Raw genomic sequence first — 26,263 nt, forward strand, 5'->3', positions numbered from 1 at the left:
TGTCCGTTAAAGCTGCGCTCACCTTTATAATGTCCTCATGAGAGGCATCGCTGCTAAAGCCACACAGTAAGACTGGGATAAGAGCTGGATAAAGCAGACACAACACTCTATGACCAAAGACCACCTTCTCCTCAGCTCATTTCTCCTTTCTATACTTTTCTTATTTCCTTTTGTTCTCTTTTCTCTCTCTCCTCATTTCTCCTTTTTCACTCTTCTCTCCTCCATTAATTTCTCATTCGCTCTCCCTTCGTTTCTCATTCGCTCTCCACATTTCTCTTTTCTCCTCGCCTCATTTCTCCTTTCTTTACATCTCCTCTTCTCATTTTTCTTCTCTACTTCCCTTTGTTTCTCCTTCACACTCCCTATAGATCCTCTCCTCCCCTTATTTCTCCTTCAAGTTCACCAATTCTCTTCTTAATTTCTCATTCCCTTGTTTCTCCTTCATCCTTCCCATCTCTTCTCTCAACCCTTATTTCTCCTTCTTTCTTTATTTCTCATTCCCTCTCCCAATTTCTCTTCTCTCCTCCCCGATTTCTCCTTTATGCGTCCAATTTCAGTTGTGTCCTTCTCTTATTTCTCCTTGTTTCTCATTCTCTCTCCCTATTTCTCTCATCTCCTCCCAATTTCTCCTTTATGCTTCCCATTTCACTTCTGTCTGCCTCTTATTTCTCCTTATCTCCTCATTTCTCATTCTCTCCCCCTTTTTCTCTTCTCTCATCTCCTGATCTCTCTTCTTTTCACCTAATTTATCATCCCCCCTCGACATTTTCCTCATCTCCTCCCCTAATTTCTCCTTCAAGCTCCTAATTTCTCTTCTTCTTCCCTGATCATTTCTCACACCTTCACCTCCTCCTCTTTCTCATTTCTATTTTCATCGTCTAATTTTTCTTGTCTCATTTCTTCTCCCTATCCTCATTTCCCTTTTCATCGTATCTTCTCTTCTCTCTTCCTCTCACTTTCCCTCTCTATTTCCTCATTTTCTTCTTTTAACCTCTTATCTCCACATTTCTCATCATCTTTAAGTGAACAAGTAAATGTGTTTGGAGTAATCACACCTATATGCAAAGACAAAACATCCCCCCAAATCCCTGTAAGGTTCCACTAAGCTCATTCTTTCTCAGAAAAAAAGTCTCACAAATAAAGTAACAGAAACCTCGCTCAGGTGAGCAATAACCTCAAGTCCAGTATATCATAAGTCTGAAGGTATTGTGCATTTCTCACAAGCCTGCAGGCGTGAGCGAACATGACCGAGAAACACTCCACCCTGCGCATCCAATGGTAAATGTCGGACTAATCAAATAGAGTCGATGGATTGGCTGCAGCGGAAATCGCTGCTCTTTTATTGGACCATATTAGCCTTGACCTTCAGGGCTCAAATGAAACGTCCTTGAAGATATAATGCTATAATGTAACACGCAGCACAGGGGCTCCTCTACTCATACAGAAAACTCACGCTTCAATGTCTTCAGAGCACAACTGTGAACTGCATGACTACCGGCACAGTCTAACTGAAGGACATTCATAATAACAACATTACACACACACGCAAAACCACAGATACACACAGACAGAAAACAAATGGGCACTTACCTCTATGTCTATTTGTAGTTTTATCAAACATAAGCATTGCATCTTCTACCTGTAAGAGAACAGAGAAGAAAATATTAGTAATGCCAAATGTACCAGTGCTTTCTTTGACATTCACCCTTGAATAATAAAAAGACATGTAACAATACATGAAATTATTCCATTACATTTTTTGAATATTGCTTACTTGAATAATTACTTTTCACAAGTATCAACAGAATATAACAAGTTCCTTTAAAGGGGTAGAAGTATTACAGTCCAGTTTAATGGACAGCAGATTCTGATGACGAAATGAACACTTTATATAAAAAAAATGTATAATGTACTACTTTATTCTAATAAGCTAAAAGAGCAGTTTCAACCAGTCAAAGCTGGATTGCTAGGACTCCCGGCTTGGTACGCTGGTTTTAGCAATTAGACTAGCTTAAACCAGTTAAGACCATCAAACGATTTTAGGTTGGTTCAAGTAGTTTTTTCAGCAGGGACTGTGCATGTTAATTTTTGCTTTGCTGTCTAAATGGGTATCAATGATCCTAACTTTCTGTGGCATTTGAGGTATTCAACAACAGATATTATTAATACGTTATGCACCACTACTTAGATAACCACTGGAGCCTAAAAGCATTTACACACACACGCAGATCTGAAGCTGCTCATGGCCATGTTCTGTGAGGAATGATATCTCTCAACGGACCCAAGGGTACCATCCTGTCTGACCCTGACAGAGGCCTGCTCATCCTTGAGGAAAACCCTGTCTGCAAGGGCACACTTCAGAGTGCATCCAGCCATAGCCCTCAAAACACACACACACACACACACAGACATCCAACAATACGCCTGATCATGCTCGTTTCTGCTCCTTTCACATTACAGACATGCACACATATTAATAAATGCAAAAAAAAAAGTGCATGCCATGCCAGACGTACCCACGCACACTCCACTACTCCTTGCAGAGGTCTCTGAGATTATCCCTAAAGTACAGGCGGTTGGAAAAACACCTTCCCTCCACAAAAGGAGCCATCAGTCACTCGGCCCCATAGAGAACAATAGAGCTGCTAGCTTTAGAGTTCCTCATCACCCTCAATCACTTCCAATAAAGATCATACTGACTGGTGCTCTCATACAGGCTGAGGGAAATCTGTTATCCTCTGCTATCACTCACTGCATATTTATGTTCCTCTAAAAACGGTGCTTCATGTTCAGAGGAACACGTTTCATAAATGACCACCGGAAGCATGGGGTTATCTGAAAGTAAGTTTCTTCTTTAGGATTTAGCCTCATCTGCAATTTAAAATAAATAAATTATAATAAATAAATGAATCAACGTACAATAATTGCTGATTAAAGGGAAAAAAACCCCTGTATTTTCCATGCTTTTGGAAATATTTGATATCTATCTTGATATTTACATTTGCCCTGAAATGTTTTTTTTTATTATGTTTTAATCAGAGCAATCATAATACAAATGTTTTTCAGTAAATTAATAATGATATATTATTAAATAATTATTTAATTTGTTATTTAATAAATTTTTTGATTATTATTATTATTATTATTATTATTATTATATTATGATGAAACATACTGTTTATTCTTATAAAAAAAAGTCTTTGGAAACCAAATTGTTGGTTTCTTGATAATACTGGTTTTCTATTGCGTAGTATTTTTAATTAATACATAGCATCTAACGTAAATTTTATGTGAACATAAATGGATTTTTCGGAGAAACTACTAGCACTAACAGTGAGATTCTAAGAACCATGTAATATTGTAATGTGGGAATATAAACCATCATGCCTGCCTTTCACAATCACAGTGATTTATGCTGGCTCTGTAATTATGTTGTCCCTGCTGATTGACGCAAGTTCATAGGCCTGTAGCAGGAGCATTTAGTTTTGTCCAGAAAGAGGAGAGACCCTTGACTACAGCTGCACTAAGGCATGATGGGAGGAGACAGCCCTATACTCAGGCTCATATGTAACTGTCTCTCCTCATAACCAGCCTAAAGTCTCTCTTTCCTGCACCCTCCCTCCATCTTTTCCTTAGTCTTTGGCACAAGAAGTCTGAGACCATTAGTGATATATACAAGTAATCTAAAAAGTTGCATCTGCCTGTCTGTCTGTCTGTCTGTCTGTCTATCTCACATATATTATATTACATTATAGTACAGATTATAATCACAATCTAATATAATCTATAATAAGTATAAAATAAAATAAACACTGATAATAAGACAAGTTTAAATTTAAAGTGTAATATATGATTATAATATAAGTTTAATTCTTTTGCGTCAAAATGTATATTCTCAAAAGCTCTTCCGTTATACTCGATGACCTCATGCACAACTTCACACTTCCAGTCCTGCTTTGCTGCCTTGAAACCACCCTGACCCATTCAGCCTTTCAATAAGGGGATGTGTATTCAAGGATAGATTCAGCCTGCCAGTGGCCATCAGATTGTGGGATAAGAAGCTCTTGAGGGCACACAATATACAGACACGGCACAAAGGTGAGCGTGGTCCCACACCCAGTCTGTGCCTAATCGTAGGTCCGCTCTCTCCTCCTTCTGTGAAAGAAAGGCCTGAGGGATAATAGCTGTCTCGTCTGTATGTAAGGGGGCCGGGCAGCCCTCACAGATAACAGTCCTGCTTTTATATTCGCTGAGAGAAATGAGGTAAAAAGGGCCGACTAGATTCATGGAAAAGAACAGAAAGCTCTTCTTAGAGTTCGTCCTATCTAGTAACGCAGCAGGGGAGAGGAAAGGGCATTTCAAGCCCTCTTAGAGGGGTGGCAGAAGGTTCCGGAGAGTCTGCGAGGCTAATGGCGCTTGCATATGCGACGGTGGCGCATTTAAAATGGCCTTGACCTTTACTTGTTAGCTTTTGTGCCTATGCCCGAGACTCAGAGGGGCCGCGGGAGTGGCGGGACCCCAGGCTAGCTGCGCGCCGATCGATGCGAAACAAGTGGCCTTACAGCGCTCTGATGTGGTGGGGAATTAATTTGCCGACCGCAGCGACTGGAAGGACGCGGCGGCACACGGTGCAGGATGGCAAATTGTGCAAATTCTCGCAAGGCCCAAGGGGATGGTGCCATTAAAAGCCCCCCGGCACACCCTAGGTGGTCGAGCTACTTTACCATTAAACACCATTACTGATAATTGACTGAACAAGTGGCCTTTTTACTGGCCGTCCTTAGCTTGGTCAGTAGCTAATATGCGCTGTGCACCCGGCACAATGAGTAAATGCCACGCTAATGCCTGTTTTATGACAGGCATGGAAGGGGCAGGTCCTGTCTGAGTGTCGATAAAACTGCGTTTAAATGTAGTTTGCCAAAGCCAACTGTAGCTTGCCTTGAGATTTATGCTTCTTATTAGCAGGGGCCGTACATTCAGCCCTCTGAGACACAGCGCTTTATGGGCTTTTATAGCGGGACTGTTATGAAGAAAAGCACACGGGTGTTGTGACCTCATATTGCCAGAGAACACAACATGCATTGGAGTTAACCAGGGGCCAAACACTAACTGACCTCAAAACAACAGGCAAAAACATGCTTGCAACTAAAGTAAATCATTTCTGCATCAATAGAGTCACCCAAAAAAACAGAAAGAAAAAAAGATTGTTTTCAAATGCACTCACCCTGTTTGCCATTGGTAGGGTAAAGAGATGCGTTTGTCTTTCTTTGTTGGGGGAATCAATCTAGAAATGGCTCATTTATATAGATTACATACAAATATAAACAAATAAAAGCACAATATTTCAAAAAGGCAAAAAAAAAAAAAAAAAAAAAAAAAAAAAAAGGCAGCTCTCAAGAAGCTAAATGGCTAGCTCACTGCTATAAACTTGATGCAGTTAAGATCGGTGGGTTCTTGTATGGCAGCTGTGCAAAACTGCTTGACAACATGTTTTCATTTAAGTAAGAAATATAATTGGAAAGTCTGTGGGGCCATTTTTTTATTAACTGTGGAAGGTATCAGCGGGAGGACAGGGGGGAATACAAGCCGGCGGAAGCGCAGTCAGACAGGGGGAGATTGTGTTTACATGTAGGCGAGGGATGGCGAGAACGCAATCCAACACTTGGTTAAATTCACTCAGCCGCCAGGGAGTGGAATCTACCACCTGCCATATCACCGTTCACTAAATCTCAGGCAGTAAGGAAAGAAAAACAGACTCCACCTTTCTCCTCATGTCAAACAAACGTGTGCGTGTCTGTCACACCATGGCAGAAATCTCCAAAACACATGCTGCAAAAATTTTTAATCAGACACATTGAATTATTTATCAGGGGACAAAAGCATCAGTGGGTTTTCTGACTCAAAGCATTTACAGAAAACTGAGAGGATGGGAAATACAGACCGACAATTTCACACAGTTTCAAAAAGAGTTTCCAGCAGAGCCTTTAATGGCATTCTTACAGTGCATTTTAAATGGAAATTCAACATTCAACAAATAAAATTATACCTATCTATCTATCTATCTATCTATCTATCTATACTATATATATATATCTATATCTATATATATATAAATATAAAAAAAAAAAAAACTGGTAGCCCACTGAAGCTAAGCAGGGCTGAGCCTGGTTAGTACCTGGAAGGGAGACCTTCTGGGAAAAACCAGGTTGCTGCTGGAAGAGGTGTTAGTGAGGCCAGCAGGGGGTGCTCACCCTGTGGTCTGTGTGGGTCCTAACGCCCCAGCGTAGAGATGGGGACACTATACTGTCACAGAGCACCGTCCTTCGGATGAGACGTTAAACCGAGGTCCTGACTCTCTGTGGTCACAAAAAATCCCAGGATGTCTTTCGAAAGAGTAGGGGTTTAAGCCCGGCCAAATTTGCCCAGTGGCCTATGTCCATCATGGCCTCCTAATCATACCCATATATATATACACACTAATTAGCTTCATCACTCTGTCTCCTCTCCACCAGTAAGCTGGTGTGTGGAGGGCGTTCTGGCGCAATATGGCTGCCGTCGCATCATCCATGTGGATGCTGCACATTGGTGGTGGTTGAGGAGATTCCCCCTTCTATGTAAAGCGCTTTGAATGGCGAGAAAAGCACTATATAAATGTAATGAATTATTATTAAATATACATAATATCATACGAGTAGCTGTGCGATATCGCTCTACATCAGCACGGTTGTGATCTGGCTGTGGGCCGCAGGAAGTTACCATTGGAAGTTATTGCAAACAGTCGTTGGTGTTTCAAAGTGAGTTTTGAGTAAAGGCATAGGATTAATTGTATAAATTGTCTTGTGTAGCTTGATGCTAATTGTTGCTCTACTGCTCCTGCTGCACAGGTGCAGATATATTTCATGATGTATTTTCCCAAAAGAATTTCACATAAGTTCGTAAGAAAAGTTTTGTTTTGTTTTCTAGAAAGACTATTTATAACAGGTGGATAAATGTATATTAGGATCAAATCGATGTGAATGGGAAAGACATAATGACAGAATAAAGTCTAATAGCCTCTGAATAAAAACAAAAGAATGATGATAAAATAATAATGAAGATTAGGTCTCATATACCCAGCAGAGGTCGAGTCTGAAGGAGTGAGAACAATAGAAACATGAGTTGGGCAGTTCGCCACATCAGACATATACTGCAAGGGAGCTTATAGGGGGCAATATTTTTTTTTATTAGCCTTTAAAAAAAAAAAAAAACATGGTCTTAGAAAAGATTTCATAAATGTCATATTTTTAGAGATAACATCTTCAGATTTGAAATGAAGCATGAGCACACTTGTGACTTCAGCTTCATTGTGTTTCTATGTTGCTACACCACAACCACATCATATTTTTATACATTTAAAAATATATTCTTAATATTTTTATGTTTGAGCTTATACTGTATACAGTCTTGATCTGTAAACGCCCAAGTGTTGGCTTTCTAAATATTTCTTGGTTATGTGTCTATTCAGAATGACTTTTTATAAACCTTTTTATTTTGGATATGCCATTTATGCCACACTTGCCAAAATGGGGGGTGCAGAGAAAGGGGTTAAAACCCCTATTTTATGTGGAACTACTTCCTTCCGCCACTGATTCAAATGAAGTTGACAGTTTAACAGTTGAGCCCAAACCTCTGTTACTAATTCTAAAACGTCACTTGGGAACTAGCAACGAAGGAACGCAGAGTCACTTGATTGAAGCTTACTGTATTCTGTAGAGTATAATGAGAGAGAGATCGACTAAGCGAGTGCATTACCTGTATCTAGCCGATTTTCTTCTGGTCAATCATATTCATAATCACAAAATTTGAATGTCCGCTGAGGAAAGCGATATCTGTCTTTGTCCTTTTAACAGTTAAGAGGATTTCCCATGACAGCGCTAGTCAATGCATTTGTAAGTTGCGTCTTATTGTTTACAACCTTGTTTCGTCCTATCAATATAAAAGACTTTGCTACTGACTCGCTTATAAAGACAGCCTTTGCTACCATATGATGGTGTAATAATGTCACTTTTACTGAAGTTGAAATCACAATCACATACGGACCCTTTCTCAATAACAAATATGCCGTGGTATTTACATAAAATATTATTTATTGAAAAATATTTTTTAAATAAACTATATTTGCCATTATAAAAGTATAAGAAGTTTGTAGAATAGGAAATAGACAAGCAAACAGTTCAGTCAAAAGTATAAAAGCAGTACTTGTTATAGTAGCCAACAGGATTTCAGTTAAATAAAAATATAAAGTTATGAAACTTAAGTTTGCCCTTAGCCAAATCGATTTGCTCTGGAATATGTAAGAGATTAATAAGACCAAAGATTGCCCGTTTGATATACCCAAAAATAATAAACAGTATAAGAGCCAGCGGCCGATTCCTGAAGGACTGGCCGAGATAATGCTGTTCTCAGTGGGTACATAAGCGCTGAAAAGCCGCTGGGGGCCTGGAGCTCACATCTCAGAAAATGTCTAAACAAATTGTCAAATAGCCACTATGTTTATAAAAGAGTTGCATATTTGAGGTCTAAATAACTACATTCTCGCCTAAAAAACTCTTAAAATTTCCTTCCGTGACACAACAACAATAAAATGAGTAAACTTATGGTGTTTGTTCGTCTGCCATGACACTCGCTGTAAGAGAAATGCTGCAAGCAAAGGGTGACACAAACAGTGAAACGGTTCCCGTGGTGATACTGGTAGAATATCGCATGGCTGGAAAAGGATCTCAGCCAATCAGACTTGATAACCAAAACAAACTGTTTTATACACAAACACAAACACAAACACACACAATACATACATACATACATACATACATATACATACATACATACATATACTTTTTTTTAGCCACTGACTTTCTTTTAAGAAATGAGAATTTCATGAGAGAAATCCTGTTTTAACAAACTGTGTTTCCAACAACTATTTAACATCTTGAGATTCAGCGACAAACACAAACAACCTGCTATACTGACAAATTATCTGGCCAAAAGCGGTAAACCAGATGAAAGAGTCCAAGTAAACATGTCTCTGCAGATTCAGGACACACAGGTGGATCAATAGCACATTTGTTACATGAGCGAGAAGTCTGAATGCATCTCAGCGCCTGATCATACACACGCACGTGTGTTTACGCGAATGTGATCGAGCAAACAACCCCGGCGATCAAAAATAAACAGTGGCGGACGAGGAAATGGATATTCAAAGGCAGGTCTTCATTTAGCACCACGGCTGGGTGGAAGGGGAGACATTTATTTGCATAACGGAATTGGAAGTGACAGTCAGCGTCGGCTGCAGAATCTAGTCCCTCATCTACCGCAGACACCCTCCAGCTCACGGCTCTCCGCTCTCCGTTCCCCCCCCCCCCCCCCTCTTCTCATTTGTTATTGCACTTTTCTTTAGCTGGAAAAATCAATGCTTAAGAAGCCAGACTCTCTTTTCCGCTCAAGGACGATGGATCGGGTTTCGGCAACGCTAATTTTGAGGAGTCACTTTCTTTTCATTCGTAATTTCGCACTGATCTGGCCGGTAACTGAGTGGAGAGCAATCGCTCGTGGCCGTGTCTTGAGCGCATGCTTCATTCGCTTTTAGCACTGGTGATTAAATGCACTGCTCTGGGCTACACTCATGCTGGCAGAAAAACAATGCAATTAATGTACACCGGATCAAAACAACACAATAAAAAGAAAGGATGGACTTTAAAATAAAGCTCTCCTGGTGTTCAGTGTAAAAAAAAAAAGACACTCAATGCTGTCTGAGGAAATTCTTTTCTGCGATCAGATCATATTTTACATTTTCCCTTCTGAAAATAAAGATTACCACAACCTTTAAAAACGCCAACAATCTGTCCTCGCTTGACAAAGTCACTTAGATTCTGAAAACATTTGGCCATCCAACCACCAAAAGCCATTTAAGAATGAAGTCGCTGCAAGTGCTGCCTCTAAGGAGACATTTTCCCATTTTCCCAAGGAATGGGCATTTGTGGTTAAGGTTCACCAATCCATAATTGATGAGAATAGCTGCTCTGATATATCAAAAGCATTAAAACACAGGTCTAAACCTGATATTTATTACCTTCTGATGTCAAATGTCTACACCTGCAGCTCTGATAACTCATTTCAGGTCCACGTGACAAAACGCTGGTGTGAAAAGGGAACATATATATTTGACAAACAACAGGTCCTTTATGAGGTGGGGGATCACCACACTGTTTTTGCTGGGTGGATAAGCAGTGATTTCAGTTCCAGTAGCGTAGACTCCAGTAGATTCGCTCATGCGGCAAATCTGTTTTCAGTGACTCTCTGCGGCGCGGACATCTACTTAAAAGGCAAAAGACCAACACAAAGAGACAGAAAAACCACCACCTGCAGCTCAGGACGGAGCTCCAGACATGCTCCCCAAAATCTAGGGCCCGGACATCACTCATCGCGGCAGATTACTCCATGCCGTTATCGACTCATCGTCGCTTCGCCGTTGTCACGCTGAAGAGGCGTGATGTAAATGTATGTAAATCCACGCTCTTAACTGACAGTCTAAAGATGAGGAACAGATGAGATTAGGTGCAGAGGATCGCTTTCCGCAGGAAGCCCCCCCGATAAGCTCATTATGCCCTTAAAAGGTTTAATTATCAGAGCCATTGCGTATGAACATTGCGTACAGAGCTTTGGATTGAAATCCTGTGTAAATCCTGGCATCTAGCAGTGTCTGTCAGCGAGAACCAGAAACAATCTCAATTTATTTACTAGACACTAATTAATGCGTGAAAGCAAAAGCTGACCGATTTGTCTAACGACGTTGTGACCTTGAGAAACATTGTGATCCATTCTTAGACGTACATTATTCTTGTCATATCTACAATACTTCTGATACACTGCAAATCAATAAACAACTCGCTCATTTACTTAGAGGCGAAGTGTGTCATTTCTGCATGATCAAACAGAACTGCAAAAATAATTACTGGTTTCAAAGAGAAACTCCCCCGTCTGTCATAGGTGGTGCAAACAAATAATCCCACTCCAAACTTATACCATTGGTTGAACCAATGTTCTTAGGATGCTCAAACATGACTGGGAGAATCAATCTGAAAATGGCTTACTTATAGCTGACTCTGCATATTATGTTGGGAATATAGAAAACAATTACAATGAAATTGTAATGAAAGTGAACTTAAATTTGATTAAATATTTATGTTTTTTTTAGCACAGACCAGGGGTGCCCAATCCTGTTTCTAGAGATCTACAGTACTGTACCTTCCTGCAAAGTTCAGCTCCAACCCTGATCAAGCATAACTGAACCAGCTTATTAAGATCTTCAGGAGCACACGCTAATTACAGAAAGGTGTGATGGACCAGGGTTGGATCTTAACTTTGCAGGTCCAGGAACAGGATTGGGATACCCTGGTATAGACAGACAGATAGTTACAATTTTAGATGCATGTAGTTATCGACCAAAATTGGGAAAATATCATGATAAAAACCTTGTACTTATAACGTCAACCCCCTAGATGGTAATGATTCAAGACAGTCTCACCTCAGCGAGAACCTCTGCATAGGATATTTTAACAGTGGATGACGTCTAGACTCTGTATCACAGGACACCAGTTGATTCAGTGGAATTGCGAGTTGTCAAACATGACTCACTGTCTCTTCTGGTGAAGCACTGCATGTGACGTAATCTGATCTGGAAACATGACCCCTTTGCCGTTTCTATAGCCAAGAAAACACTGAAGCAGACCTTCTTTTTGTTAACATCTTCAAGGGCAGCAACCAAACATTAGGCATAACGGTCCAAGAACTCTCTGGAACAAGTATCAGATTTTCGCTTGCAAATACTAGAGAATAATCCAACCTTCTCAAGATGCTGTAAAGTAAGAGACCTTCTTTAAGTGATCCGCTGCCTTATTCACAGATTAAAAGAAGCTCCAGTGTAAATAAATAGTCTGAACAGAAAGTTGCTTGTTCCAGTATCGTTTATTTCCTGCAGACATGGAAATGCGCAAGAAATGCGAGATTTGGAGTGTGCAAACACTGTCAATGTGTGGTGCACTTGAGAAGGTGACAACAGGGGGCTTGGCACAGATTGCTGGCTCCTGTATGAGTGCTCAGGGAAACAAAGCTTCCACTGCATATCAACTACCTCTTAACACAACTGCACCGACAGCGCTCAAGTGTTGCAATAAACCAAAAAGCTACGAAAATACAACGGACCACACATTCATTCTTTCTGTTCCTGCCTCATGAGAGCTTTCTGCTATAAGTGAGCCACAGTCTGCCACTACGGCCTGTATCCAGACAGAATGAGACTGAGCGTGGAGCCAGAAACCCCCTGGTCAGAGACAGGGTGGCATTAGGAGAACCTGGCCTGGAGAAGGGGGCAGCAGCTGATGTTACAGCCAGTCATTACTCCACTCGGCTCGAGGCATGACACTGGAACGGCACAAGTGGGCCAACTAAGATTTATCCACACTGTCAGGACAGTGTGTTGTTGACCAGAGGGCCTGCTGATGAATCCCACCCTCCATTTCTGTTTGCAAGCTGTTCAGGACCAACAGGTCACAATGGCATTTTATTTATGGCGCTTTAACATGCCAAGCTGATCCGCTCTCTTCCCTGCTTTAGCATGGCAAATGGCCCTTCCATCAGGACGTATTGTGCCTGGGAGCGAGCGGGGTGCAAGTTATGTCTCTCTAGTAGCACCAACAAATAGAGTTGTGTCTTCAAGCTAAAATGGGGGTTTGGGAAATGCAAAATATAGGAAACCTAATGGAGTAGGATATCACATGGAGGAGTTTAAAAAAAAATACATATATCTACAGGTGACAGAAAAATAATAATAATTCAAAATACTGCAGTAGGCTACATACTTAAAACCGTACTGATTCAAATCGCATATTGGAGAATGAACTCGCTTTCAAATCATGAATGTGAATTTTAAAGTCCGCGTTTAATTCAAATTCTGGAACTTAATAGAATTAAAAGGCATTCTCAATTAAATTCTGAATAACACAGTCTGAAAGCCATGTCAAATAATTAATATACAGTGTAATGCCACAATAGTAAAAAATTTCACATGAATACTTTTGGGGAAAAGGAGATTGAGCAAACAAAATGAACAGAGAATAAAATAATAAAATTGTGCTAAACACTCAAATCCAACTAGAAGAACAATACACTAAAGCTGTGGCAATACAATTATTTATCAATACAAGGAAAATTTTTTTTTTTTTTTTTTAACAATAGTGCACTGATACTTCAGTTCAGATGTATTCCATAGCACATTCAGAGCTTCTTCTAAGACACGAAATGTGAAGCAATACACATTTTGAAAGAGATTGAAACTGATCACACCATAAGGCCTAGGACATTAAATTACAAAAATAGATATGGCGATATAACAAATTGATTTTGTCAACAATGTTTACCTTGTATATTTAAAACAAACTATCTGAACAACTAGTTTGGAATGAAAAGTTAGAAAAAACTATATTGCAGATTTCTTAAAAATATTACTGATGGTTCTGGTTATTTACCGTTCTGTGCGTTCAGTGCCACAGTACGTTCTCCATCTGGTGTTTTTGGTGTACATAAGTATTATAATGATATTAATCATTTGGAAATTCAGTAATTAAGCCAGTTAATTAGTATGTAAATAAAGTTTCAGAAACAATGGCAGGCCTTCCGTTCAAATCCACAAATTTAAGAGCAAATCCGTGTCAGCTTTCATTATGGCAGGTGTGAGTGGCAGGTCACGGAGTGTGTGTGTGTGTGTGTGTGAGGGAAATGACAGCAGGACAAAGGTTGTTTCGTTCCAAAATAAAATGGGAGTGGAATCAAGCCGGGCACCTCAGCGTGGCAAAGCCCCAGCAAACCTCGAGGCCAGCGGCCGAGGAGCTAGCTTAACCTTTCTGCCTAATTCTCTCCCTCTACTCTATCTCTCACCCGCTTACTCACTTCCTCCCCCAGCCCCCGCCCCCTCATGCCTATCCACTCGGATCGATGGGCGCACTGCAGAAGTAGTGGACTGGGAGTGCGGAAATTCAGCTCGTTCTCAGAGAGAAGCAGTGTAATTTTCGCCGTGATGAAAAAAGCAATAACATTTTTGCTCGTCCTTTACAGCTAGCGATAGACGAGGTGTGGGCTCAAACAGCTGAGAACTCACCTTCCCCAATAGTCGGAGGAACCAGTCACCTTTGCACCCCAGTACGGTAAAGAGAAAGAGAAAGAGAGAGAGGGAGAGAGAGACAAGATATTCAAGTATGAAATCCGTCAGGAGCAAGCGGCTGACTGGCGGGTCTGATGAACATTAGCAGGAACAGGAAGGATGCAAAGAGACGAGTGAAACTCCTGGATTTTAATAAACAAAATATCAATCTTACGCAAAGGCTGGCGGGTTGGATGCGCTCCCTGTAATATTAGGAGCAGATGTATGTGCCTGATAGAGAGCATTATGGGTTATATCCCAGCATTCATTTCATTACAGTTCCCGACAGTGCTTTACCCCCCGTAGCTCTTTATTTAGCTCAGCAGTTAAAGCCTTTTTAACTGCAGATTCAATATGACGACATTCACCACACGTAGGGGAAGAGCAGAACAATGGCGAATCTAAAAATGTGATACTCCGTGATATTGTTACTTCTGCAGATCTCTGATCACGACGCCTCCTGCCCCGTCCCGTCCCGTCCCTTTCATTTGAGGATGAAACACCAGAGCACAATTTGAATACAGTTGTACATCTTTCCATTTATTAATGCTTGGATTAACATGACTGGGGGTTTTGTCAAGGGAGTCTTTACTAGAGCCCAGGGAGCAGTTCTGTGTGACAGTAATAGTCTTCAGTTAATATACTTGAGTGATGCAGATTTCTTAGTGTTGGAAAGCAGAACAAAGGGGGTTTATTTGAAGCGTGAACACAAAGGTAGAATTGTAAAGTGGGGGGTGTAAACGGGAGGGTAGGAGCCACTTGAGATGAAAGCCATGTTATTTGACAGCGCTGGAAGTGAATTATAAAACAAAGGCAGTGGTGGGAGAATCCTCCCGACTTTTTGACAGGAGAAAGATGAGCCACTTTTACTTTCCTCCCATCCTGGCTTTCAGTCTCTCACACTGGAAAAACACTATTTGCTCTTGATATCATCTGTCCGTCCACAGGCACTCTTGATTTCTTACTCCCTCCCTCGATATTGATTTCACCAGACTGTACACTGCTTAAGTTCTTCTCTGGAAACCTTAAAAGAAGCTATTTTTATGCGTTTGAAAGAAAATATATGAGTAAGGAGATCATTTAGTTTGACTCCACAAGTCAATGCGTTTTATTTCCAATTATTTTAATTGCAACAATTTGCATCAAGAAAAGAAAAAAAATCCTAAATCCATTTGTCTGATTTTTAGGGAAGTCTGAATAAAAATGTTAGTTAAAAATATTTCATCAACAGTATTGAAAAAAAAAAAAAGTTGACTGAAATGAATTAATTGAACACGATGCAATATTAATTAAATGTTAAAAACCAAGAAATGAATGCCTTCAATCAGCAATGATGCATTTAATTGCACTTAATTATTGTTACAAAAAAGTTCTAGTTCAAATTTTTTTTGTTCATTGGAACTTTTTACTCAAAGACTAAAGTAGCACAACTGTTTCAACATTGAATATGAATGATTACTGAATATATATATTACCATTCAAAAGTAATTTAAACTTGAGTAATTTCACTGTATTACTGTTTTTTTACTGTATTTTGGAACAAATAAATGCAACCTTGGTGATCATAAGAGGCTTCTTTTAAAAAAAATCTTATTGACCCCAAACTTTTGGAGAGAAAAAAAAAAAAGACAAAAAAAAAAAGTGAAAAATATGGCTGGAATAAAAAAAAACATTATTCCAGAAATAAGGCCAACTTGGTTAAATGCCATTGTGCTAAAGGGCCAAAATTTTCAGGTTTACTGTTGGCAGAGAGCCGTCATCCTCTTGGAATACTTCAAGATGTTCTAGAGCAATGTATTTTCCACCAAACACTCTAAAAACTCTGTATTGAAGTAGAACGAAGCATCTCTGAAGTTTCAGTCTGCTGCTTTGTTGGCTCTCATGAACATGCATGTGCAACACAGTGCTGAGGAGGTGGGTAGGAGAGCAGCCAGGCTCGAGAAGGAGTTCAAAAGCTTAAAACGGGCCACTCGTTCTTCTGAGGGCCCCTGTAGCACAGCAGAAAGGCCTCCTGAGAAAAAAAAAACGGCTCTGAGAGTGCACAATCAAAGGCCCAAACTCAGAGCTCCAGTGAATGGAGCTGGATAACAAAATGGCATTTTAACAGATTCAGGGAATGTTCCTCAGAATGTGATATCAAGCCTTCAGGTGAATTATTCAGAGTGGCTATTCAATTAGAATTATTATCGGACCTGAAATGGCCTCTGAGAACGAGACAACAAAAGGATGGGAAACGGAAAACCAAGATAATGAGAAGGTCACGGCCATACAGTGAATACCAGAGTGAATGTTTAAGGCAGATAATGCCAAGCTCACGTGAACCAGCTAATATTTGGTGCATAGCTCTCCATTCGGTGTAAAACCCTGTCAGTGTGATAGATTGAAAGAAGTCTTGCCACTCTCTGCCATTTTCTTTCTCTTGCTTCCAACATTGTGGGCAGCGGCACGGTGCAAACTGACAAATCTCAGTGGGTTTTACAGCCTCTTGAGCTGCGGTTGCCAAGAAGTCACATCTTTCCATTCATCCAGGCCCAAGAATTGAGAAAACACTCACATTGAGGATTTCTCAAAGAATGCATCCATTCTTAAAGGACAAAAAAAAAAAAAAAAAAAATTCATAATTTACTCCGCTTACTACGACTTGCTTTCTTTAATTGAACAGAAAAAGAGAAATTCTGAAGAATGTGGTTTTTAATGCAGTGCCTTGCCTAAAGCTTTCAAGCTTCAAAAAGGAGGCAAAAGCAAAATAAAAGTATTAAAGTGGTCCATATGTCTTGTGCACTATATTCAAAGTATTTTGAAACCATGGAATGCTTTGAGATGTGATGATCAGACTGAAATTGAAGTCATAATACACTGATAAGTCAAACTTATTTTTTCACTTTTGTCAAACAAAGCTATCATGTGGTTTCAGAAGAACACAGAATATAGTGCACAAGACATGTGGACCACTTTTTTGATATTTTTATGGTGTTTTTTTTCAATCTCCCGTCTTTAGAATTATTGCAGTAATCGCTAGCATGCCATAAATGTGGTGCAAAGACATTAGGTTGAAAATAACCTAGAATATTCCTTTAACATTTAATGGATCACACATTTCACTTCATTTTTTCCTCATTGTATGAGGGGCCACCAGATAAAAGAAAACAACATATTTTATTCAGATGAGGCCTTTTAAGAACCATTTCACTTTAGGTAACTATTTCCAGTTAACTAAAATCTCTGGAAACAGATGTCTTTTGGGGCATTGGGCAAGTAACAATTATTCTAATTGTTTGAATTTGTATTGACTTGGGATGAGGGAGAAGAAAAAAAAAGGAGATGTGGGTCAAAGCAAATACTTAAAGCCTCAAGCCTGAAAGAACAAATGAAAGACTAAGAGAAACAGAGAAAGCGAGAGAGAGTGGGGTGGGAGGACAAATGTGTACCTCAGCTGTTCTGGTGGGTTTTCCATTATATTTCTGAAATGGACTGAGCAGGCAAAAGAGCTTCTTTTCAGACAGCGCGCAGAGGCAGAAATGACTTATAATGAATGAACGCATCAGAATGGGATTCCTCAGCCATACTTCTCTGTTCACACCAAAAAAGGACTCAGAAGGAAGTTGCTTAAGAACATAAGGTTAGAAGGTATTGTTGTGCATGACCCAAGAAAAAAAAAAAGTGTCCAGAAAGAGCACAAAACTCATTCAATACCTAAACAATCAGGTTCCCATACTTCATCACAACTGTCAGTATATCTCATATTGACGACATTTTAACGTAGCGCTTTCCTCCTCCCTTCATCTTTCTCTCTGCCTCTTATTACTTTCAGGAATCAAGCCGAATCAGTTTTAGCAACTCAGAATTGAATTATGCATTCGTTAGTTCATGCATATGCATGGATTCCCGAAGTTCATGAATATCTATTACGTTGCCATTTACATTTCTTCCATTTTCCTAATACATAAAAATCTTACACTAATGAACAAATGGAAGGACTACAGCTTGTAGACAGAGAGCTAGCGATGTGCTAAATAAAAGAAAGGCGTACAGGCTTTCTAATTAGAGCTCGGAAACCATGCGGTGCGATTTTAGACAGTGATTCATTTACAAACTTCAATGAAAAGCGGTGAGATTACATGAGAACTCGTGTTTCTAGATGGATTCTCAAGAGAATCTAAATGCTGCCCTCAGGGAAAACCAGATGGCGAAGGAAGGAAGGAAGGAAGGAAGGAAGGAAGGAAGGAAGGAAGGAAGGAAGGAAGGAAGGAAGGAAGGAAGGAAGGAAGGAAGGAAGGAAGGAAGGAAGGAAGGAAGGAAGGAAGGAAGGAAGGAAGGAAGGAAGGAAGGAAGGAAGGAAGGAAGGAAGGAAGGAAGGAAGGAAGGAAGGAAGGAAGGAAGGAAGGAAGGAGATTGACATCCAATAGGAAAAAAAAAATCGCTAACATCGAATGAAAACTAACATGGTACGAATTTATTGTGCGACATTGTTTGAGCCAGAAAAACACATTGCTCAGTAATTAATTACACCCAACACTGTATATTTTATATTCTATTCTATATATATATATATATATATATATATATATATATATATATATATATATATATATATATATATATATATATATATATATATATATAATACGCCCTCGTTTCTCTGGCGCATAAGGTCTGTAAAATTAAGTTAAACCTACTCAACTTTTCTGATACTGGTGTTCCCATCATGCACTGGCGCATGGATACTTAATAAGGTTGAATTATCACTGTTTTCCAGCTGTTATATCATTGCTTTATTGTTAAGTTTAATAACTTGCCATTTTGTGACATCTGGAGTTCATTTTCTACTCAAAATGACACATTCATACTCAAAAATGATCCATCAAATGTTACAGTCATTGTGTACCAATTTAGGTCCGTTCAGGTGGGTACCGTGTTACTTCTATTATGTAGATATGGTGTCTACACAATATCTATTGTATTATTTACTTAGATGTTTCCAAGTAAAGCATACACTTTAAAAGCATGATTTAATTTGGTGTTATATTGTTTGAGTAAAAAGCATTGCAAAATAAACTTCAACTAAGTAGAAATTACTCAAACTTTTACTGGCCAAGTTAAAGCTACTTCTTTTCTTTGTTAATTTTAAGTAGAGTTTACTTTATTCCATATGTGCAAATTACTTAAAATCTGTGTGCAAAAACTTTAACTGTCAATTTAAACTGTAATTTAATTACTTTTCCCTTGAAAAAGTAAAGGGATTACTCTAAATTTAATTACAGTTACTTCTGACAATTGCATTAAATACTGTAGAAACAGAATTCTATACAGTATGAAACAATAGTGGATTTAACATCAACATTTAATGTTAAAGTGTACGTTTTTAATGTAACCTTCTCCCTTCACACACTTTGGTCAGTTCAAGTTATGCAATTGTATACGTTTTATTTGAAAGAATCAAAAGTGCAGTTTCGTGTCTGTCCTTGTATTGTTTAACTGGTTGAGGATGATTTCGAAAGTAATTATTAATAAGTAATTCAATACTTTTTAGACAGAGTAATTAGTACAGTAATCGAATTACACTGTTGAAGAAGCAATTAGTAGCTAGTAATTAAGCTACTCTTTTAAAGTAACTTACCCAACACTGAAAATATATTTAATCCAATACATATCTTAAAACCCATTCCCACATATATAGCTTCGATGTAGGAAGCTGTTTTTTGTTACTAGCTTCTAGTGTAGCTAACTACTTTTTGAAAAGAGCAGCTTGACTGTTGTTGAACTGTTTTAAATCATGAGTAGCTTGTAACTTGGTGAGCTACAGTTTTAAAGTAGCTTCTCCACCACTGGTACCCTGGCAACCTTTCCGCACCATGGAAAACGGCCTGAAAAGTGGTATGGTTGATCGCCAACAATAAGTGTGAAAAATAAAGGATCCAGTTTGCAGGATCCTGACATCTCATCAGCAGTTATCACAGGCTATTCACTACCGGTTCAGCGCACACGCACGCGCACACACACACGCGCACACACACACACACACACAGAGGAGAGAGAGAGAGAGAGAGAGAGAGAGAGATGGGGCATGTTGCCCACAGGCGTTTGTGCTGTGGCAGTGAGCATCCGTTTAGCAGGAAGTCCGCATACAGCTGACAAACAGCGTGTTCAATCCCCTCCTACCTCACACTCGGTGGGTGACCGTGTTCTAATAAGCAAGAACACACAAAAGATCATGTATTTACGTATTAATAAAAAAAAAAACTCAATGATAAACTAAACATGCTGATACACAACTTTCCCAGAGGACAGTGGAGACCGGGGCTAGTTGTCACACTTTTTTTACTCCAGTGAATATTTTTCAGGGTAGGTTCGTTTTGAATTTATGTATAGCCTTGGCTACAAAAAAAGCTATTGAATATTTCAACTGTTACTGCCTAGGGGGGAAAAAATGGTTCCCAGATAGCACATTGACTATATCGGGTAAGTTGTTGGAATTTGACAAGTTAATATTTCAATAATTTAATAACACGTGCATGTTCACGGTTCTCTGATGTCAGTTAATGGTCACATGACATGTAGGAAAACAAATAATATATTTATCTTTTTAAGTAAAAGTTTTGATTTGATTGCTGTATTTTTATCATTCATTTATTTTAATTTTACATTGTTATGATTGTTCATTTTTAGCTTTATCAACTTACAAAGCCCGGAAGCTCCCTCATGAACTCTATTGGTAAATCCGGATATAAAATATAAAAATATAAAAAACAAAACTATTCATAAAAAAGCAAAAATGTATAAGATCATGTAAAAGTAGCGTATATTTAGTTTTTTGTAAAATGGTTAATTAATGTAACATTTCAAACAAATGACAACTTGCCCCATTTTTGAAAAATACTCTATTGCCATGAACAGTTTAATGCTTTTGTTCAAATCTATCTTCATTATATAGTTTACTCTTACCTGATTTTATGCCAGAGTGTTTTTTGTTCATAACAGCTGTTATAAAAATATATAATTTTAGTTTGAAAAAAACAACAAAAAAAAACACAAAACCGCCATTTAATATTGAACTAGATGTCTGAAACCAACATACAAATCTGTGAGATAAATGACACGTATTGGACTTTAGGCTCAAACCCTTATTGTTGAGATCCAGCTAGTTTCTGTAATAACTAGCCTCCATCTCCTCTACAAAACCCACACTGATTGAGTCACCTGAGCAAAATCAGTTTTCCCAAAAGGCATCACGTGTCTCCCAGAACAAACCGTATCGAATACGTCTGCACAATGGCGAGAAAATTGAACAGAGATGATAAAAATGTTGCGAGTTTGTTTCTGAAGCTCCCGGAGTCGGCGTGCGCTGATAGCGCCACCATTCAGGTATTCAAGCAGGTTTGCATAGGGAACATGGCTGTTATTGTGTGCAAGCATTTTATCCCTTATTTGCTGATAATGACAAATGGCTCTCCCTCCCTTCCTTCTCTCTCTGTCAGTCTCGTGTGGTGGTAGCCGGCTCTTTGGGTCTGCGCAGATAAGCGGGTGATTCATCATGAGGCTGAAGGCTGCACACGGCGCCTTATCAGCCCCTCGCAAGGATCCAGCCTCACCGCACATGCTCTCTGTTTGGAAAGTGACCTGCTGCCTCCCGGCCCCAAATTACCATGACAACATTAGAATTATCCAAGCAAAAATGACAAGAGACGAATTAATATATTTTGCGCACGCTTAGACCACCCGGCATCCCCGCCGCCACGATCCAGTGCCAAACTCCCTCCGTCTCCATATACATTTCCATTATTGTGGGGAAAATAATGGCCGACCTGAAAGGGAGGGCCTTTAATGAATGCATACGAGCGGTCTGGCTTCTCCTAAAAAACAACAACAAAACAATTCTTAAGAGAAGCGCGCGCCATTGCATCCGTCCTTGCCGAATATTGCAGGTTGTGCTTTAGTAATATCATATTTAATTCAATCAAGCAATAAATGCGTGTGTGTTTTTCGCCACTGATATAAGTGGGACGGCACTGTGAGAGTGTAATTGAGTCAAAAATAAATAAAGAGACAGTAATGACAAGATGGCGAGCTGTTCAGCAGGGCCGTGATTGAGTCAACGGAGCGAGGCAATAATAGCGCTTTCCTCTCCCTTTTCTCTCGCTATTGTCAGGATGAGAATATCATTGCAGAAAATTGCCTCGTAGGGAAAAATATATGAAACGCTTAACAAATGGACTGGCAGCCCGTCCTCTTCCTGACATTGGAGGGTAGGGGGGGGGGATAGAAAAGAAAAATCAAAAAGTCAAGGGGAAAGAGACAGGAAGGGAAAGCAAATCGCAAACTCACTAACGATCTTGCAGTTATGACGTTATTTAAGGTGAAAGCGAAACAATGAGCTGGCTGCGTCTCGCACCGTCTCCCTCCCTTTCTCTCTCTCTCTCTGTAACAACAAATGCAGGCTTGATGTGTTAGTAGAGGGTGAGTGTAGGAGGATGTGAGTGGTCCTCTGAGGGGTGCTCCAAACACACACACACACACACACACATTTTCTTTCAAGTCCTCTATCTTTTGAGCACAAATCTACTCCCATGCACTCTAACAACTTTGGTAAAGGACGAGCATGACTGTACAGTTTTTGACAAGAAACAACAGCTGATGTGGTATTAGGATGAAGCATCATTTCTACAAGTGTCAAAGAGTGTGTCTCACAGCACACAGGCGAAGTCTTTAGTTTCATGTTTACCGCTATATCTTTTTTTTGTGTATATTTTACTTCATTTTGTTGTGGTTTCTCTCTTTTGTGAAATCACTTCTCAGAGATATTTGATGCCAGAAATATTAGACTTTATTTTACAACAAAGCCGAGCATCTCCTGCAGAAGATCGCTCCAGCCCTACCATACATCCTTTTCCAAAAATGGTAACACACCCAATGGATATTTTGGGTAGGTGTACCATGTGACTTCTCAATAGAATGGCAACATTCCATGCTTTACACATATTTTAGGTTAAGTATTGTCCACATTTTTGTCCACTTCTCACTCATTTCGTAAAGAATTGCAGATTTCAAACTGGAACACAAGACTCTTAAAGCATTGGCAGTATGAGTACCCAAGAGTCACATGACTGGATTGTAGCCTTGTTATCTGGCAAGCCTTTCTTTTGTTTTCCGTCACCAATTTCTTCAAGCTTTATTGCAGTAAATATGCTACACGTTCCCAAATGAACCATCTGTGACAGGAACAATTCCTCAAACAGGCTCTCTTCTGCCTTACAGAGACTTCACCAACTTGATAATAAGGGTCTTGCAAACCCTTCCTGCTTGTTCCTGCATTCAAATCAAGCCAAATATTCATTACGGGGCTGTAATATTTCTGAGTGATCTGAAACCAATGAGCATCCAGGGAGGCTTTTAAAGTGATTAGTTTGTCTCATTCAACAGTCAAAACAATATCTAGAGCAGATAAACAGAAAGTATACCAAGCTATTATTGAGCATGTCTATACGGCTCTCAGTCCGAAATTAACTCTGACGTACAGTACAAGAAGCTTGGCTTTCATGCGGAGTCTCTCTCATCAGGCCATTGTTGCATAAAATCTATTTTTAATTGGACGCTTCCAATTGAAGGGCCCGCAAGTTTTCGAATCATCAATTTTCCATTCAATGTATGCCTATTATGGAGCCCGCACGAAACAGCTCTGTGCCGATAGACGGCCTTGAATTTTCAAAAGTTTCCCCCTGCAAGGTATTTGTAACATTAATTAACAAGCCTATTAACGAGACGAGTGCAAACCGCTAAAACGGTTGTGGCCTATTTGCATTGATTGCTTGCGCACATACAAAAGGCTGGTCTTAATACGACTGAACTAACAGTAGTATTAAGTCACTGTATTAATGGCAAAGCAAGACCAGAGGCTGAAGGGAAAGTGTACACATGTAAGCTATATATATACTCATTATTTATTATGTGTGTGTGTGTGTGTGTGCGTGCGTGCGTGCGTGCGTGCGTGCGTGCGTGCGTGCGTGCGTGCGTGCGTGCGTGCGTGCATGCATGCATGCATGCATGCATGTATGTATGTATGTATGTATGTATGTATGTATGTATGTATGTATGTATGTATGTATGTATGTATGTATGTATGTATGTATGTATGTATGTATGTATGTATGTACGTACGTACGTACGTACGTACGTACGTATATATATATATATATATATATATATATATATATATATACATACATATATACATATACACAAACATACATAAACACACACACATATTATATATATATATATATATATATATATATACACACACACATATATATACACACACACACATATACATATATATACACATTTTATATATATATATACACACATTATATATATATATATATATATATATATATATATATATATACACACACACACACACACACATACACACATTATATATACACATACATACACATATATATATATATACATACACACATATACATATATATATATATATATATATATATATATATATAATGTGTGTGTATATATATATATATACATACATCTTTATCCTACATATTTTATAAATTTTTATAATAAAAAAAACACATTAATAACACTTATAGTATTTTATTACAGTCCTGCGCATTCATATAATTGTTTTTGTATTTATTTATTTTTAAATTGATTCCGTGAATATATAGGACAAGTTAATATTTCAAGCTGTTTCTTTACATTTATTTTGGATTTGTTGTCAGTACTGGGCTCACAGTTCATTTGTACTGTGCGCTATGTTTGCCCGTCACCAACGAAGAACATTTTTGACCCAGGAAAAACCGTGTATATGTTCAAACATAAAAAAGCATGCAATTGTAATGGAGGCCTTTTTTGTGTTTTACTTTGTGTTGTTGTTTTTAATATGTTATATGTACACATATCTAGCTATTTTAAGTAATTTTGCAACCTCCTGTTCTTGTTCACATGTAAGCCATACAGAAGCCTGTCAGACTCACTGCTCCAGAATTAGACAGACCTGACTTGTGTGAGAGAGTAAGAGAGAGCGGCTTTTAATCTTGCTTCAAAAACAGCTGAGGGCCAAAGCGAACAGCATTAAGTGTTATTTCCCATTCTGTGTGTGTGTGTGCGCGCAAAGAGGCCGCAAGTCCCGGGTCAGTATTCAAACAGATGTGTGCTGTGGGAGCTGTGCCATTAAAACTACTCACAGATCAGCTGTGACTTCCCAGCCAGAACATGAAGCTTTTCTGTTCTTCTTCATCATCACAAACACAGAGATTTAAAGAGATAGTTCACCCAAAAATGTAAATATGGTGATTATTTACTCACCCTCATGTCGCTCTAAACTTTTATGATTTTCAAAAGCACAGAAAGAGCAGCACAAAAACATTCGTCAAAATGACTTTTTCATGCATTCCTAAAGGATTGGAACTACATGAGGGTGAATAAATGAAGGCAGAATTTTCATTTCTGACTAAATACATCTTTAAACATGCTAGATTAGCATTTAGCACAATAGTCTTCATCTCGTGACGCTCCTTTAAATGACTGTCTGTTACAAACAACTCATTCACGTGCGACTGAATTGATGTGAATGAAAAAGCTCAAACCTGTACAGCTATACAGAATAACCCTAAAAATGATTCTTCTCAGCTAGAATAGAATCGTCTGCTCATCTCAATGGATTAGCCTAGTTATCATGCTACGGAAACATCCTAATGAAGCCGTTTCAATAAAAAGAATTGGGTCCTTTTTAGCGGCACACCTGGTTGTAGCCTGAAAGGATATGCGAGCGTTTTTCAGGGAGCTGTTTACTCTGTGTCTAAGAAACCCATATGGAGACAGAAAAGCTGAGAGGAGCAACAAGCACCACCGGGCTCCCCGCTGAATTGCGCTTTTGAGAGATTGCGTTTGGCAGTCCTGCCCGCTATCAGTTGGCAGGCAGTGGAGCATTCTCCGGATCATCTGTTGATCATTTAATTACAGTATGTTTTAAAGGGGAATGGGGACCAGGGCATCATAGGAAGCAAA

General features: G+C 39.1%; 1 protein-coding gene across 27 annotated transcripts in view; it reads right to left on the reverse strand.

The window, feature by feature from the left end:
* The window catches only part of msi2b (musashi RNA-binding protein 2b), a 265,052-nt gene that overhangs the window by 115,799 nt on the left and 122,990 nt on the right, over positions 1–26,263 (reverse strand). For all 27 annotated transcript variants that reach the window (XR_014628587.1, XR_014628588.1, XR_014628589.1 and 24 more), the window contains exon 7: positions 1,591–1,639. Coding sequence is in view for 20 of the 27 variants with exons in the window: in XM_084418191.1 (XP_084274317.1) it covers positions 1,591–1,639 (49 nt within the window). In the remaining 7 variants the exon portion in view is untranslated. The remainder of the gene's footprint in view (positions 1–1,590; positions 1,640–26,263) is intronic.

This window comes from Rutilus rutilus, assembly GCF_951802725.1.
Source record: "Rutilus rutilus genome assembly, chromosome: 9".
In the NCBI taxonomy this organism is placed as follows: Eukaryota; Metazoa; Chordata; class Actinopteri; order Cypriniformes; family Leuciscidae; genus Rutilus; species Rutilus rutilus.